The sequence below is a fragment of the Aegilops tauschii genome, chromosome 5, assembly GCF_002575655.3.
Source record: "Aegilops tauschii subsp. strangulata cultivar AL8/78 chromosome 5, Aet v6.0, whole genome shotgun sequence".
In the NCBI taxonomy this organism is placed as follows: Eukaryota; Viridiplantae; Streptophyta; class Magnoliopsida; order Poales; family Poaceae; genus Aegilops; species Aegilops tauschii.
In genome coordinates this window covers 422,426,046-422,442,792 of record NC_053039.3, presented here as the reverse complement: position 1 = coordinate 422,442,792, position 16,747 = coordinate 422,426,046, and the positions used below count along the sequence as shown (strand labels likewise).

Below are 16,747 nucleotides of genomic sequence, written 5' to 3'. Positions count from 1 at the left end.
CCATATCATTTATCGCTCGGACGTATTTAGACATATTTCAATACTGGATACATCTATTTGAGTGATAAATGATATAGATTGGAGGTGGTAATACTTTCTAATTTGGACGTACTTGTGACCTGTAGGCTGTAGGCTGTAGTTTGTGTGCCGTTCTATGGTTTTTCTTAGAGTTATAGTGGAGCTCTTCTCTTTTTCTTTTCTTTTTTGACATCGAGTGGAGCTCTTCTCCATCCTCTATATATACCAAGCGTCTATCACGTCCTCCCACACAAACTCTTGCATAAGCCAAGAAACGTTCTCCCCAGAGCTCGCTGGTTACCAACACGCCCGTAGCCATGGTGCACGCCGACGAAACCACCCACATCCTCCTCGTCCCGTACCCGGCCCAGGGCCACCTCAACCCGATCCTCCAGTTCGGCAAGCGGCTCGCCGGCCACGGCGGCGTCCGGTGCACCGTCGCGGCCACCCGGTTCGTCGTCGGCTCCACCAAGCCGTCCCCGGGCTCGGTGCACGTCGCCGTCTTCTCCGACGGCTGCGACGCCGGCGGGCCCGCTGAGCTGGGCGGGCACAAGGGCCCCTACTTCGAGCGGCTGGAGGCGGCCGGGTCCGAGGCGCTGGACGAGCTCCTCCGGTCCGAGGCGGCGAGTGGCCGCCCAGTGCGCGTGGTGGTGTACGACACGTTCATGCCGTGGGTGGCGCCCCTGGCGCGGCGGTACGGCGCGGCGTGCGCGGCGGTGCTCACCCAGACGTGCGCCGTGGACATCATGTACACGCACGCGCGGGCCGGGCGCATGCCGGTGCCGGTGAGCGAGGGGGACTCCCCACTCGAGCTCCCTGGACTGTCGTCCCGGCTCGGCGCCGCCGACGTGCCGACGTTCCTGACCGACAGCGACGCGCACCACCCGTCCCTCCGCGACCTGCTGATGAACCAGTTCGCCGGGCTCGACGCCGTGGATCACGTGTTCGTCAACTCTTTCTTCGACTTGGAGCCTCAGGTGAGCGCCACGCGAATCCGCCCTTTGCATCATATGCCGGGTGTGTCTCAAGCAGAGCGTACGTGCGTTCGATCTTCAATGTCAGGGTGCGCGTCGCATGCAGCAATGCAGCATACGTGCAAGCACGTCGCTTGCAACGTGCAATCAATTGACGTTTACTGCCATTGATTGATTCCGAGCATTTGCACTGACGACACCGGCCACGTCCGTGTGCTTACGTACGTGCAGGAAGCGGAGTACCTGGCGTCGACGCTGGGGGCCAGGACGATCGGGCCGACGGTGCCGTCGGCGTACCTGGACAAGCGCCTGCCCGACGACGCGTCGTACGGCTTCCACCTGCACACCCCGATGACGGCCGTGACCAAGGCGTGGCTGGACGCGCGCCCGCCGCGCTCAGTCGTGTACGCCTCCTTCGGCAGCATCGTGGCGCCGGGGCCGGACCAGATGGCCGAGGTGGCCGACGGCCTCCGCTACGCCGGCAGCCCATTCCTGTGGGTGGTCCGCGCCACGGAGACGGCCAAGCTGCCGGAGGGCTTCGCGGCGAGGGCGGCGGCGCGGGGGGACCTGATCGTGCCGTGGTGCCCGCAGCTGGAGGTGCTGGCGCACGGCGCCGTGGGGTGCTTCGTGACGCACTGCGGGTGGAACTCCACCGTGGAGGCGCTGAGCGCCGGCGTGCCGATGGTGGCCGTGCCGCAGTGGTCGGACCAGCCGACCAACGCCAAGTACATCGAGGACCTGTGGCGCGTCGGCGTGCGCGCGCGGCCGGACGCCGGCGGGCTGGTGAGGAAGCGGGAGGTGGAGAGGTGCGTGAGGGACGTGATGGGCGGCAAGGAGTACCGGAGGAGGGCGTCGGAGTGGAGGGAGAAGGCCAAGGCGGCCGTGAGCGAGGGCGGCAGCTCCGACCGCAACATCGCCGATTTCCTCTCGAAATATCGCGTGGGAAAATGACCTCGAGAACTTTTTCAGAAGAAGAAAAAATATGACCTCGAGAACTCGAGACTATTGGGGTTCGTGCTTGTGTGGTCTGATGATCTCTGATGCAACAGTTGGTTTGTTTTTTTTAGCAGATGGCAACGGCCGATTGTTGGCTAGCTGCAAAAATAGTTTAAACCAAACAAATGGCGGTGAGCTCGTTAATTTATCTGGCCGAGGTTTTGTTCCGATTTCGATCAACTCGACAGCAGCTTTGAATTATGTATGTATGCTCCCGGATCATAGAACGCTGTAAAAAGATCTCCACGTTTCTTCCCTGCAGAAAAAGACACCACGGTTTCCTGACTTGTTTTAGATGTTTTCAGGATTTTTTCTTATATCGGATGAATTTCAAATGGGCCAGTCAACGCCAGCACTTTTTTTTTAGATCACCATGATGGCATTTTATTAAGCATTCGGCGATACAACTTCTGGTTGCATTTGGGCAATCAAGAAAGCAGGGATTACATTAAAAACAGTGTTCGCAGACGCCAAGTTCAGAGCTTCCTTTGCACAATGATGAGCTGCAAAATTGGCACTTTAGAAGAAAAAAAAAACAATCAGTACTCCAAAATGCTTTATAAAATAGCACTTTTAGAGCATTGATTTTTTTCCACGACTTCCATAAATGTCCTATCATGATAAATATTTGCAAACACACACAACATTTGTTGAAGTTTACCACAAAACAATTCAGATTTTTTTTTTGTTTTACCAAATTATTTTTGATTTTATTGTTCATCAGCGAGCATATGAGTTCGGGACCAAATGCTCCACTTCCAATGATAGAGCCTCTTCCTTTTGCCTACATATTTATGAGGACATCGCATACAGCTAGTCTGTAATGGTCATAGAGTGTACGGTCGAGCCTCTAATTACCCATCATATCTATTGTAGGAGGTACTGACTTCACTGCGATGTTCTCATCAAAAGATGGTGATTAACCGTATGCTCTATCACCATCAGACTTCACTGTGCACTTAGTGTTCACATGATTATCTTTATCATCGGTTGAAATGAGCACGTGGAAATCGACCCAATCTATGCGCATCGATAGCACCTGCATTAGTTGATTTGGTTGCCTCGGTCAACGTGTGCATGTGTGCGCGCGCGCGCGTGTCTGTGTCTTTCATTTGGAAAGAATGCCTTGGACAGGAATATATGTATCGCATAATCATTTTTTTACTGGTGACCATTACTTGAGCAAGCAATATATTTATTGGTGATTTTGAAAAAACAACTAATGTGCCATATCTGTACTTTTTGTTTTTTCTATTTGAGGAAGGGGGAGGTGGAGAGGTGCGTGAAGGAGGTGATGGGCAGCAAGGAGTACGGAAGGAAGGCATCGGAGTGGAGGGAGAAGGCCAGGCGGCCATGAGCGAGGGCGGCAGCTCCGATCGCAACATTGCCGATTTCCTCTCGAAGTATCGCGTGGCAAAGTGATCTCGAGAGCTCGAGACCGTTGGGGTCGTTGTCTGTGTGGTCTGATGATCTCTGATGCAGCAGTTGATTTTTCTTTTTCCGGATTTGCTAAAGCACATCTAGTCTCATATATGCACCTTAAGTTTCACCCTAACTGTACGAATTTCACTTATAAACCCTGCTGGAAATTTGACATGCACCTCTATAATCTCTCCCATCGGTCGGTCGGGCATGATCAAATAAGAAATTACTCCCTCCGTGTAAGACATTTTTTGGCACGAGTGTACATTATGGGACGGAGGGAGTATCTGTTTGCTCAATAAAATTAATCTAGGGTTTGCAAAACCATCACTCTTCAATCATGATTCAACCATGGCCTCATGTTCATCAGAGTGCACTAGGGCTAAATCATCGAAACATGTGGACCTTCGCTATTGCTAACCAACTGGCATTCTTCCGCGGCTCAGAAGTTCTACCTTCCCAAACGAATTCATCAGCATCTTTCTCATAGACGTCCCAGCAGACAACATCGATGGGTCCGCAACAAAACCTGACGTTATGAATCGGCAAACGAGAAACTATTACAGGTGCATCACCGCTTAAGGACAAGGAATCCTAGTTCTTTTTCACTCGGCGCTTTCTTAGCCATGCATAAAATAAAGAAGCGAATAAATTTGAACGGGAAGAGACTGCTGTGCCGTCACATCAAAATAACGTTCTAAGGCACATATGGCCATTAACGAATATAAGCTACTCAATACACGCAGCAATTATAATACTACTCCCTCTGTTCACTTTTATAAGACCTTGAAGACATCTCAGACAATGTGCAAAACAACCTATTTTGAGCTGTCTGAAAGGACTTACAAAAGTGAACGGAGGGAGCACTAAACATACTCATAATAGTGCCATCAGTACAAAACAGGATCACTTTAGACAAGTTTACAGGGGTTTGCACTTGACAACCGTCCACTGCAGTACCACTGGACTAACATAACACAATACCAAAGCCAGTCACGCCTGAATCTAAGTCATACTTCACGTCTAAAGGTTTTATCAGTTACCATCACCTCACGGAAGGCAACCTTAAGCTCTTTCCAAAGATTTATCATAGTCATACTTGCAACTGGGAAGTAGGGACCATGTGACAGTTACCTCCATCTCACAGGAACCAATCTTAATATTCTCCTTGCTTTTACCAGCTCTCTTGGGAGTAAAAGTCTTGCGAACTCTCCTCACATTTTTCTCATCACTACCATGCAGTGCCTTCGCCGAAAATACTAGCTTACCTTCAGGCTGATGAAGCTCGACACAGACCACACGTCGTGAAAGTTCAATCCTTCTACTAGCATCAACCGGCAACCTATCACCTTCAAAAGCAAGCAACAAAATCTCCATGTCTTCGTAACTAGCTGTGCTGGCAGTGAATAATCCCCTGCAGCCAGGCCATAACCCATGCTTTTTGACTTTGACACTGATTGCGGCTTCCACACAGTTGTGCAACCGAATATATGTCAACTCCAATGTGCTAAGCTTGCTAGGCACAGCACGATAAGACGGGCTGCATGGCATAGACCTGACTACTAAATAGCTTAAATCCATATCCTCCAATTCAGTGGCGCCCTTTACTTTCAGATCAACCTCAATATAGGTAGGATGTACATCCACCACAACTCCTCGGGTAGGACCTGTCAGCGTAAGAAAACGATCCTGCAAGCAATATATGGTTGCATAAATAGCAATGCTTCAGTATAATAATAAGACTGGGACCATCAATATCCAAATATACCCAAACCACAGCATTTTGACAAATATGAGTGTCAACCTATACATGATCCACTTTTCAACTGGGGCTTGTTCCTAAACTTAATCAGAAACTTACTGCAGGCACAAGGGTAAAATTAACTTGAGATGAGCAAAATCAGCCAGGAGGCATGAGCTAATAATTTGTGTTGGGTGAGCAAGGTTGTTCAATCATAAGAGGCATCAAGATTGTTCAATCATAAGAGGCATCACGATTAATGGAAGCAAGCTAAATAAAAAATTATCTGATACCAGAGAAGTGGTAAATAAAGCGAAAACCATAACAGAATTATCTCTAGAACCTTCAGACCAATCAGACTTGTACGCTAATATTTGATCATAATTGAAGTTAGCTGAAGAGCAGAGCATACAGTATTTCATACACGGCGAATATGAAGCTCCTCGGCGATGGTTTGGCATTTATTTCATACATCAAATTTATAGCACATACTTTGCAAGCTAATGCATCTATGTGCCCACATCTACATGAGTTAGCAGTTAGTTGCAACTATAGTTAGAGCAACTCCAATTTAAGCATGATCTCATATTCATACTGATGCATCCCAAGGAGAAGGCACTGCTTTGTGTTTTAAATCATATATGCCTACTCTTATCATGTTAAAGTTAGCTGAAAGAACAGACCAATTTAGACATATGTATGCATGGAGCAGCAGGGATGATATACAAACCTTCTTAATGAGGGTTTGGCAGTTCTCCCTTTCCCGATGGAAGACCATTATGCGATTGTGATCCATCACATCCCGTACAGCTACTGAACCAAAAACATGCAATGGCCACTTTAGGGGCTCCTTTATTTTTCCAACTTTGATCGAGAAGATCTGAAGAGTTTCCTGTGGCTCGGCATAGGGGTTAGGGAAGCGATGGTGGGTGAAACACGAGGGTGGGATGGACGCTGCATGGCAAATAAGTGTGCTGTTAGTGACATGGTAATAGGAGATGTATATTGGTGTATGCTAGTAAAAGGAGACAGCCAAACTAGGATATGATCAGAGGAAGACACTTACTAATCTGGTCAAAGGGGCCGTAGTGTCTGGCGAAGATCCAGTCCCAATCTATGCGGTGACCACGGGCCTCGTAGGCGTATGGATCGGTTAAGGCTTCCTGAGGACGTTTCCCTTGCTTGTCTCTCGCTTCCACCATCATGTCATGAGCGGACCGATTGCGTCTCCTCCTCCTCTTATTCTGCTCTCCACTTTTGGTCAGCTCCTCAGCGTCCTCCTCGGCCAGATCCCCCAATCCCATCATCATCATCTCCTCCTCAGCAGCTACCTCAGTCGCTTCCTCAGAGATCCTCATCATCCTTATCTCATCCTCAGTAGCCGCCTCTTCAGTCGCTGCTGCTTCAAACTTGGCACGCTCATCATAGTCATCCGCCATATTCTGCTTCAGGAGCTCCATCACCTCTTGCTGCTCCTCCTTATCAGACCAATCATCATCCGATTGAGCACAGGATTGGTAGGCATTTGGACCAGTGCTGGCTTCCTGGGCTATCTTTCTTCCTGCTTGCTCCTCCTCCAGTAACGCCAAAAATTCTTCAGTCGACAGATTAACTCTCTTCTTCTGCTGTCCACTTTTAGTCGCCACAGCCACCTCATCAGCCAGGCCGATTTCCCCCTTAGCGGCGTCCGCTAGGATCCTCGGCGTCATCGTGTCATTCTCAAGAATAAAGGCTGGATCATATGCCTCTTTAGGCGCTGCTGCTTCACACTTGACATACTCATCGTCATCATCCGCCATATTCTGCATCAAGAGGAGCTCCTGCTGATCCTCCTCCTGATCACACACTTGGTAGGCATTTGGATCAGTCTTGGCTTCCTGAGCTATCGCTCTCCTTGCATCCTCCTCTTCCAGTGAGGCCAAGATTTCTGCATTCGACAGAGCCTCCATTGACTGGCCAATCAGGCGCTCCCTCGTCTCTCTCAATGAAACATCATGCGCCCATCCACGCATCCCCGCAGCCTGCGACAGCAACAGCCCCGCCTTCCGCACTTCAGATCTCGCACCACCACCTTCCCTGCCGCCACAGATCTTTGCCCCGGCTCAGAAACCCTAGACGACCGACGACTAAGAGGAACCAACACCTCAACACAGATTGGGGTAGCAAAAGGAGCAGATATCTGTCGACTGCAGATATGTGCCGTGCCTGGGCCGTGCTGTGACTGCGCGCTATCGGGCTAGCCCAACTAGCCCGACCCGTTTGGCCAGCTATAGATTCAGTTAGGCCTGCATACCTTTTTTTTTAGAGGTAGGCCTGCTTGCCTCGTTTCAATTCAGACAAGCCCGCCCCAAGACGGATGTGTGTATGTGCTCATCTTGGCCCATTAGCAACGTGTTCGGCCCCATAGATCTGCTGGAGCATTTAGATTTCCGAAGGACCTAGCTAGAGGAGTAATTATTCTATCAACACTACTACTACCTCCGTACTGGTTTATTGGTTCCATTGTATTTTGTATCAAATTTTGATCACAAATTTAACTAACAAAATGTTTATGCATGTCATAAAAAATTATATCATTAGAAACTATGTTCAAATACGAATCCAATGATATAATTTTTTTTGACATGCGTTAACATTTTGTCAGTTAAATCTTTGATCAAAATTTAGCACAAATTACAAAGGGGACTAATAAATTAGGACGAATGTAGCACGTCATAAAGATTGACGACTCGGATTTAAAAGGATGTTATTATTTTTTATCTATATCTTTTTTAAACTTTCCCTAATAATAAAGCGCTTAGTGCTTCCGGTCGTACGTCGTCAGCGTTTTTGCAAAAAAGCCTATGTGTTTTTAGATATTCAACCCGCCGTCCAAATCGAACTGGTATGTAGAGAATAAACGTAGACACGTTCTGCCTCGCGGCGCTCCTCCCTGCCTGATACGTCTCCGTCGTTTCTATAATTTTTGATTGTTCCATACCAATATTGTACAACTTTACATATTTTTGGCAATATTTTATATGATTTATTGGACTAACCTATTGATCCAGTGCCTAGTGCCAGTTCCTGGTTTTTGCATGTTTTTTGTTTCGCAGAATATCCATATCGAACGAAGTCCAAACGCGATAAAAATTTACGAAGAATTATTTTGAAATATATGTGATTTTTGGGACTTGGAATCAACGCAAACGGGGGCCCACAGCCCCCAAGATACACCAGGGCGCGCCCAGGGGCCAGGCGCGGTGGTGGGTTGTGCTCACCTCGTACATCGGTTGGGGCTCTATTTCGGACGCAAGGAAGCTTATATCCAAAAAAATCGTGTTAAAATCTCAGCGCAATCGGAGTTATGGATCTCCGGGAATACAAGAAACGGTTTTCGGCCAGATCTGGAGAACGTGAAACAAAAGAGAACAGAGAGGGAGATCCAATCTCGGAGGGGCCAGAGGGGGAACTCTCCTCCCATCTAGAGGGAGGCCAAGGAAGAAGAAAGAAGGAGGGGGGCTCTCTTCCCTCTCTCCTGGTGGCGCCGGAGCGCCGCCGAGGCAATCATCGTGATAATGATCTACGTCAACAATCTTGCTACCGTCAACACCAATTTTCTCCCCCTCTATGCAGCGGTGTAACACCTCTTCTCCCCGTGTAATCTCTACTTAAACATGGTGCTCAACTCCATATATTATTTCCTAATGATCTATGGCTATCTTATGATGTTTGAGTAGATCCGTTTTGTCCTATGTGTTAATCGTGATCGTGGTATGATTGTATATTTTATTATGGTGTTGTCCTATGGTGCCCTCCGTCTCACGTAAATGGAGGGATCCCCGTTGTAGGGTATTGCAATACGTTCATGATTCGCTTATGGTGGATTGCGTGAGTAACAGAAGCATAAACCCGAGTTTGGGGGTTATGGCGTATGGGAGTAAAGAGGACTTGATACCTAATGCTATGGTTGGGTTTCGACCTTAATGATCTTTAGTAGTTGCGGATGCTTGCTAGAGTTTCAATAATAAGTTTATATGATCCAAGTAGAGAAAATATGTTAGCTGATGCCTCTCCCTCATATAAAATTGCAAGAATGATTACCGGTTTAGTTATCGATCACCTAGGGACAAATGACTTTCTTGTTTGACAAAAGCTATCCACTTTTATTATCTTGCAATTTATTCATGCTTTTATTCTTGCAAGTACTTGTAGTTTTATTCTTGCAAAATAGTTTCATACTTGTTCTAGGTAAAGCAAACATCAAGTGTGCGTAGAGTTGTATCGATGGTCGATAGAACTTGAGGGAATATTTGTTCTGCCTTTAGCTCCTCGTTGGGTTCGACACTCTTATTTATTGAAAAAGGCTACAAACGATCCCCTATACTTGTGGGTTATCAAGACCTTTTTCTGGCGTCGTTGCCGGGGAGCAATAGCGTGGGGTGAATATTCTCATGTGTACTTGTTTGCTTTATCACTAAGTAGTTTTTATTTTGTGCTTTTGTTTTCTATCTTTAGTTATGGGTAGGAACCGCAAAGTACCAAAAAAATTGTTGTACCTACTAAATCAATGGTTGAAGAACCACCCAAAATCCTACTGAAGCTTTCTACTTGGACCATCTTCGATCCCTATGTGCTCGTGTTCAAACCCCAACTAGCTTAGTTGAGGGCAAATCATTAGATGAGCATGCTCATTTTGTGCGACACCGCTGATCTCAAAAAGGGAAACTTTCATGGCATCATATTAATAGTTTGTATTGCTATGCTTCGAATTTATGTGAAATACATGATTTTACTTGTTGTTCCGAAGACCCTAAAAACACCTTCCTTTCCAATGTGAGTTTACGGATAATGGAATTATATCTTCTTATGCTAAGGGTGTTTATAACTACTATGATGTTGAACAAATTGAAGAATTTGTTGCTTTTAAGGGTGCTTATGAAATTGCTACTTTGATTGAAAAGTATGATACTACTCTTTACGAATCTGAAAATTTTGCCATACTTAAATATTGCTTTGAAAACTATGCTTCCAATGCTTATGGTAAACCATATATTGAGGACTTCTCCGTTGTCCAAGAAGAGACTAATATTTTGCAAGAGTCTATGGAAAAAGAAATTGATGAAACTATGAGCTCATTGGATGAAAAAGATGACGAGGAGAGCGAAGAACAAATTTAGGAAAAACGGATTTGTAACACCCCAGATGTAACATGTCCCAATTGGGCAATATATCAACTTGAACTTCATCCAATTCTTGTGGGTTCTATCATGTTTGGCCTCATCTTGTTTTGTTATGTTGATTATTCTTTTCATTGCCATGCTCACCTTGTCATATTGCATTTGTGCCTCTTGTCATTTTGCATTCCATCCCCATCATGTGCATGGTGTGATTTTCATACATATTATGTTGTTGCATGTTACATGCATGAATCTTGCATCATCACCACTTCTCCTTCCTTTCCTTTCTTTCATTTTGCAAGTGCACCTTTTACCTACTCCATTAATGTTCATCTTTTCCCCAATATTCAAGCATCTTGTCCTAAACCTCTCTGCAAAATTCCAGTCCTTTTGGAGTTGATTTGGTTAGGTTCAAAAATAGCCCAAGTTTAAATTTAGTTCAAACTTGATTTATTTTTCTACCTCTAAGAATGCCCAAAGCAATTTCTTTAAATCCTCCATAATTCCAGCACCCCAGACATATTTTTATACCTCCCCAACACCTCCCCTAGCTCTATGTGCTTTTCTTGTTTCATTTTCTATTTGAAGAAAAGAAAAGAAAGCAGCAGTGGGCAGTCGAGCAGCAGCAGAGCCCGGCTGGGCCTCCTCACTCCAGGCCGGCCCAGATACCCCAGCGAGCCAGCAGTGCTCGGTGGCTCCCCCTCCTTTCCTCCGGCGGGCTGGTGAGGAAGCGGGAGGTGGAGAGGTGTGTGAGGGACGTGATGGGCGGCAAGGAGTACCGGAGGAGGGCGTCGGAGTGGAGGGAGAAGGCCAAGGCGGCCGTGAGCGAGGGCGGCAGCTCCGACCGCAACATCGCCGATTTCCTCTCGAAATATCGCGTGGGAAAATGATCTCGAGCACTTTCTCAGAAGAAGAAAAAAAGATCTCGAGAACTCGAGACTATTGAGGTTTGTGGTTGTGTGGTTTGATGATATCTGATGCAACAGTTGATTTTTTTGGCAGATGGCAACGGCCGATTGTTGACTAGCTGCAAAAATAGTTTAAACCAAACAAATGGTGGTGAAATCGTTAATTTATCTGGCCGAGGTTTTGTTCCGATTTCGATCAACTCGACAGCAGCTTTGAATTATGTTTGTATGCTCCCGGATCCTAGAACGCTGTAAAAATATCTCCACGTTTCTTCCCTGCAGAAAAAGACACCACGATTTCCTGGTTTGTTTTAGATGTTTCCAGGATTTTTTTTCCTTATATCGAAGGAATTTCAAATGGGCCGGTCAACACCAACACTACAAACAACTCCCTCCCTTCCGGTTTATAGGGCTCAAATCTCAAATCTCATCAACCAAGGCATTTTGTGAGTGGAGGAATGTATCTCGTACTTTACAAAACTACCCCAATTAAACTCATGCATTAATTGAGATTAATTACAATGCATGCATGCTTGACCACTAGATGAGTAGGAACATTACATATGTTGGTGTGTTCCTTTTTAATTCTTGCATGCAAATATTTAATGCGCATTGAAAATTAAAAATGAGATGGAGATGAGCCCTCTAAATTGGAAAAACAAAAAAGTTGAGTTAAGGCTTATAAACCGAAAAGGAGAGAGTACAAAGAACTTTAACAAGAAAATACATCCAGATTCTTGGGAAGAAGATTTTTCTTTCTACGAGGCCGCTGCACACCACTGTCGAAGCCGGACTGTTTTTGTTGCAAATGGCCAAGAAGTCATCGAGGTACTCCACTCCGGCTGAACCAACGCCCAGCAGGAGCCGCCAACCCCAGAACACCGAAGGATCCAGCCACCAACTACCCATCATTATTAACTTTAGCAATACTACATATACTCCTTTTTAGATCGATAAGCCAAATTAACTCATTGTAGCATCGTTGATTCCAGAGGACTCGCTTTCATTCGTACCGATAGCACTGAAGCACTGCGATTTTAGTCACATTTCCAAATCGGGCAAGAACTTTGATGTTCATGTTCGTTTATTTGAACTTCATAAGCTATTATATTTGCAATGTTCACCTTTCCATTTATCTAATCATCCTTGAACATAATAGATGTTATTATGTGAGTGACATCGTGTCGTGTGGCCGCTTTTCGTGCACAATTCACGGTGTAGCATACGATGATAGAGCGAAAGTCATCTTCTGCTTCGGGCTCAAATCAGCTCGGGGTGAACAGTAAAATGGAAAAAAATTGAAAACACATTCAAAAAATTCTAATTATTTTTTCATTGAAAACTTCAACAAATGTTTCGTATGCTTGAAAATTTCAACATGAAATGGCATTCATGGAAGTCACGGCAAAAAATCAGTACTCCAAAATGCTATAAAAATAGCATTTTTAGAGCATCGATTTTTTCCACAACTTCCACAAATGTCATTTCATGATAAATATTTGCAAGCACACAAACTTTTGTTGATGTTTATAAAAAAACATATTTTTTTATTTAATTTACTATTTTTATTCTACTGTTCATCAGGGAGCATATGAGTTCGGGACCAAATACTCCACTTCCCGTGATAAAGCCTCTTCTTTTTGCCTACATATTTATGAGGGCATCGCATACAGTTAGTCAGTAATGGTCATGGAGTGTATGGTTGAGCCTCTAATTACCCACCACATCAATTGCAGGAGGTACTGACTTCGTTGTGATGTTCTCATCAAAAAATAGTGACCAACTGTATGCTCAATCACCATCACTGACTTCACTGTGCACTTAGTGTTCATCTGGTTATCTTTATCATCGATTGAAATGAGCACGCGCAAATTGACCCAATCCATGCACATCGATGGCACATGCATTAATTGGTTTGGTTGTCTCGGTCAACATGTGTGTGTGTGTGTGTGTTTCATTTGGAAAGAAAACCTGACCAAAGCTTGACCTGGCCAAAGCGTATGACCGGATGGACTAGGAGTTCCTTGAAGGGGTATTGTTGAAAACCGGTTTCTGCGCAAAGTGGACTGCATGGGTTATGCGGTGTGTTCGGTCTGTGAGATACTCAGTCTGTATCTGTTTCTTTTCGTGGCAGACGGGTTAGTAAAACTGATTGACCATGAGATAAACCAAGGCAACCTGACACCGCTAAAAATTACAAGGAATAGCCCCAGGATTTCGAACATCTTGTTTGCAGATGATAGTTTGCTCTTTTTCAAGGCTATTGTGGACTAAGCTGAGACTGTGAAAAGGGTGTTGACAGTTTTTCCGAGATGCACAGGGCAATTGTTAGGTGAAAGCAACTGCTCTATCTTCTTCAACGAGAATGCCCAGAGGTGATAAGAGAGGGTATAAAGGAAACATTGGGTGCTGTGTGGTCGTCCTTCGAGAGCAAATACCTAGGGCTCCCGATGCCAGAAGGACGAATGAAGGATGAGCACTTCCAACCAATCATGGACATATTTGGAAAAGGATGCTCTACTTTTCAATGCGCTCTTGTCACACTCACTCTTTACCAAACCTTCGGTTGCCACATGGGTTAAACAGCCTTGGGATTAACCCGCGATGAACCATGTCCATGTGATCCTTGATAACAACGTCACTGCTCTCTATAAGCATCCACATCCATGCCACCTTGTCACGCTCCCGAGAGGAGCGCTCCTTTTCAGATCTATGTATTGAAGACAATGGTAAATATTGACAGTGTAGTGCAACTTGGTGAGGTTGATGCGTTCGTATAATGGTTAGGCGACGTGATAGGGATGAGGCAAGGCCAATGCCACATGTGACGTGCGTACGGAACTAAGATGTTCTTATGAGAACTACAAATATCAGAAAATAAAATATCAAACATATAAGGCACACATTTTTTTAATAGAGAAAGAGGGACCAAGCCACCATCGCATAAAGATAAACAGATAACAAGGCAACACTAAAACCTAAACGCCGCGGCAAGATGACATTGATGATCTTCAACTTCTTATTATTCAGATTACTTTCTTTGAACACTCATTTTAGTTGGTATCAGGCTATCAGCGTGTAGTTGGAGTCGAGTCTCTCGTTGATGAAACATTTATTTATCCACCTCCTTTCCTCTTGTGCATCGTTGTGTGATTAAGGTTGTGTGCACATGTTATGGAAGATCATGGAGATCAACACGTAGTTTAATAACAATATATGGGACGCGGAGTGTTTGAACCTGAGCTCACATGCTTCCTGATGAACAGTAAAATCCAAAAAAGCACCAAGGATTTTACTGCCATCAGGGAGCATGTGAGCTCCATATCAAAAGAGCACTTTCACAGTATTTGCTTCTATTTTGTATTTTTATCGATCTTGGTTTATAAGCATAAAACTATTTTAAGCCATGGTGCACGCCGACGGAACCACCCACATCCTCTTCGTCCCGTACTAACTTTAGCAATACTACATTTTAGTCAAATTAACTCATTGTAGCATCGTTGATTCCAGTGGATTTGCTTTCAGTCGTACCGATAGCACTGAAGCGCTGCGATTTTAGTCACATTTTCCAAATTGGGCAAGAACTTTGATGTTCGTGTTTGTTTATTTGAACTTCATAAGCTATTACATTTGCAATGTCACCTTTCAATTTATCTAATTATCCTTAAACATAATAGTTGCTATTATGGGAATAACATCGTGCCATGCCGCCGCCTTTCGTTGCACAATTCACAGTGTACCATACGGTGATAGAGCGAAAGTGCTCTTCTACTCCCGAGCTCAAATGAGCTCGGGGTGAACAGTAAAATGGGAAAAAAATGAAAACACATTCAAAAAATTCTATTTTTTTGTTGAAAACTTCAACAAATGTTTCGTATACTTGAAAATTTCATCATGAAATGGCATTCATGGAAGTCATGGTAAAAAAACAGTACTCCAAAATGCTATCAAAAATAGCATTTTTAGAGCATAGATTTTTTTCCACGACTTCCACAAATGTGATTACATCATAAATATTTGCAAGCACACAAAATTTTATTGAAGTTTATAAAAAACACATTTTTTATTTAATTTACTATTTTTTATTCTACTGTTCATCAGGGAGCATATGAGTTCGGGACCAAATACTCCACTTCCCGTGATAAAGCCTCTTCTTTTTGCCAACATATTTATGAGGGCATCACATACAATTAGTCAGTAATGGTCATAGAGTATGGTCGAGCCTCTAATTACCCATCACATCAATTGCAGGAGGTATTGACTTTGTTGTGATGTTCTCATCAAAAAAAATAGTGACTAACTATATGCTCTATCACCATCACTGACTTCACTATGCACTTAATGTTCACCTGATTATCTTTATCATCGATTGAAATGAGCACGTGCAAATTGACCCAATCTATGCGAATCGATAGCACATGCATTAGTTGGTTAGTTGTCCGTGTTTCATTTGGAAAGAAAGCCTCACCAAAGCATGACCTGGCCAAAGCATATGACTGGGTGGACTGGGAGTTCCTTGAAGGGGTATTGTTGAAAACTGGTTTCTGCGGAAAGTGGACTACATGGGTTATGCAGTGTGTTTGGTCTGTGAGGTACTCAGTCAGATGCAATGGAGAATTGTTGGAACGTTTTGTGCCATCCAGAGGCTTGCGTCAGGGAGACCCTCTCAACCCGTATCTGTTTCTTTTCGTGGCAGACCGGTTAGTAAAACTGATTGACCATGAGATAAACCAATGGAACCTAACATCGCTAAAAATTGCAAGGGACAGCCGCGGGATTTCAAACATCTTGTTTGCAGGTGACAACTTTCTCTTTTTCAAGGCTATTGTGGACCAAGCTGAGACTCTAAAATGGGTGTTGACAGTTTTTCAGAGGTGCACAGGGCAACTGTTAAGTGAAAGCAAAGTGCTCCATCCTCTTCCGTGAGAAATGCCCAGAGGTGATAAGAGAGGGTATAAAGGAAACGTTGGGTGTTGTGTCGTCGTCCTTCGAGAGCAAATACCTAGGGCTCCCAACACCAGAAGGACGAATGAAGGATGAGCACTTCCAACCAATCAAGGACACATTTGGAAAAAGTGCTCTACTTTTCATTGCGGTCTTGTCACACTCACTCTTCATCAAACTTTCGGTTACCACATGTGTTAAACAGCCCTGGGATTTACCCGCGATGAACCATGTCCATGAGATCCTTGATAACGATGTCACTGCTCTCTAGAAGCATCCACATCCATGCCACCTTGTCATGCTCCCGAGAGGAGCCCTCCTTTTCGGATCATATTTATTGAAGACAACGGTAAATATTGACAGTGTAGTGCAACTTGGTGAGGTTGATGCGTTCGTATAACGGTCGGGCGACGTGACAGGGATGAGGAAAGGCCAATGCCACATGTGATGTGCGTACAAAACTAAGATGTTCTTACGGGAACTGCAAATATCAGAAAATAAAATATCAAACATATAAGGCATACAATTTTTTTAATAGAGAAAGAGGGACCAAGCCACCATCACATAAAGATAAAAAGATAACAA

At 44.7% G+C, this 16,747-nt stretch overlaps 2 protein-coding genes across 2 annotated transcripts; one reads left to right on the top strand and one right to left on the bottom strand.

The window, feature by feature from the left end:
• The first annotated feature begins 263 nt into the window (after positions 1-263).
• Positions 264-2,170, top strand: LOC109764304 (UDP-glucosyltransferase UGT13248). Its single transcript, XM_020323144.4, has 2 exons — positions 264-995; positions 1,224-2,170. Exons 1-2 carry the CDS (start codon positions 336-338, stop codon positions 1,941-1,943), a joined length of 1,380 nt encoding a protein of 459 aa, XP_020178733.1. The 5' UTR covers positions 264-335; the 3' UTR covers positions 1,944-2,170.
• A 2,006-nt stretch (positions 2,171-4,176) lies between these two features.
• Positions 4,177-7,240, bottom strand: LOC109764289 (uncharacterized). The gene is made up of 3 exons (XM_020323132.3): positions 6,218-7,240; positions 5,882-6,105; positions 4,177-5,099 (listed from the first exon to the last, which is right to left on the bottom strand). Exons 1-3 carry the CDS (start codon positions 7,161-7,163, stop codon positions 4,476-4,478), a joined length of 1,794 nt encoding a protein of 597 aa, XP_020178721.1. The 5' UTR covers positions 7,164-7,240; the 3' UTR covers positions 4,177-4,475.
• Positions 7,241-16,747: the final 9,507 nt, after the last annotated feature.

Coding starts and splice junctions, on each gene's coding strand:
- LOC109764304 (XM_020323144.4), top strand. CDS start 336: ATGGTGCACGCCGACGAAACCACCCACATCCTCCTCGTCCCGTACCCG. Junction 996..1,223: donor TCTTCGACTTGGAGCCTCAG/GTGAGCGCCACG, acceptor ACGTACGTGCAG/GAAGCGGAGTACCTGGCGTC.
- LOC109764289 (XM_020323132.3), bottom strand. CDS start 7,163: ATGCGTGGATGGGCGCATGATGTTTCATTGAGAGAGACGAGGGAGCGC. Junction 6,106..6,217: donor CGGCCCCTTTGACCAGATTA/GTAAGTGTCTTC, acceptor TTTGCCATGCAG/CGTCCATCCCACCCTCGTGT. Junction 5,100..5,881: donor GCCAAACCCTCATTAAGAAG/GTTTGTATATCA, acceptor TATTGCTTGCAG/GATCGTTTTCTTACGCTGAC.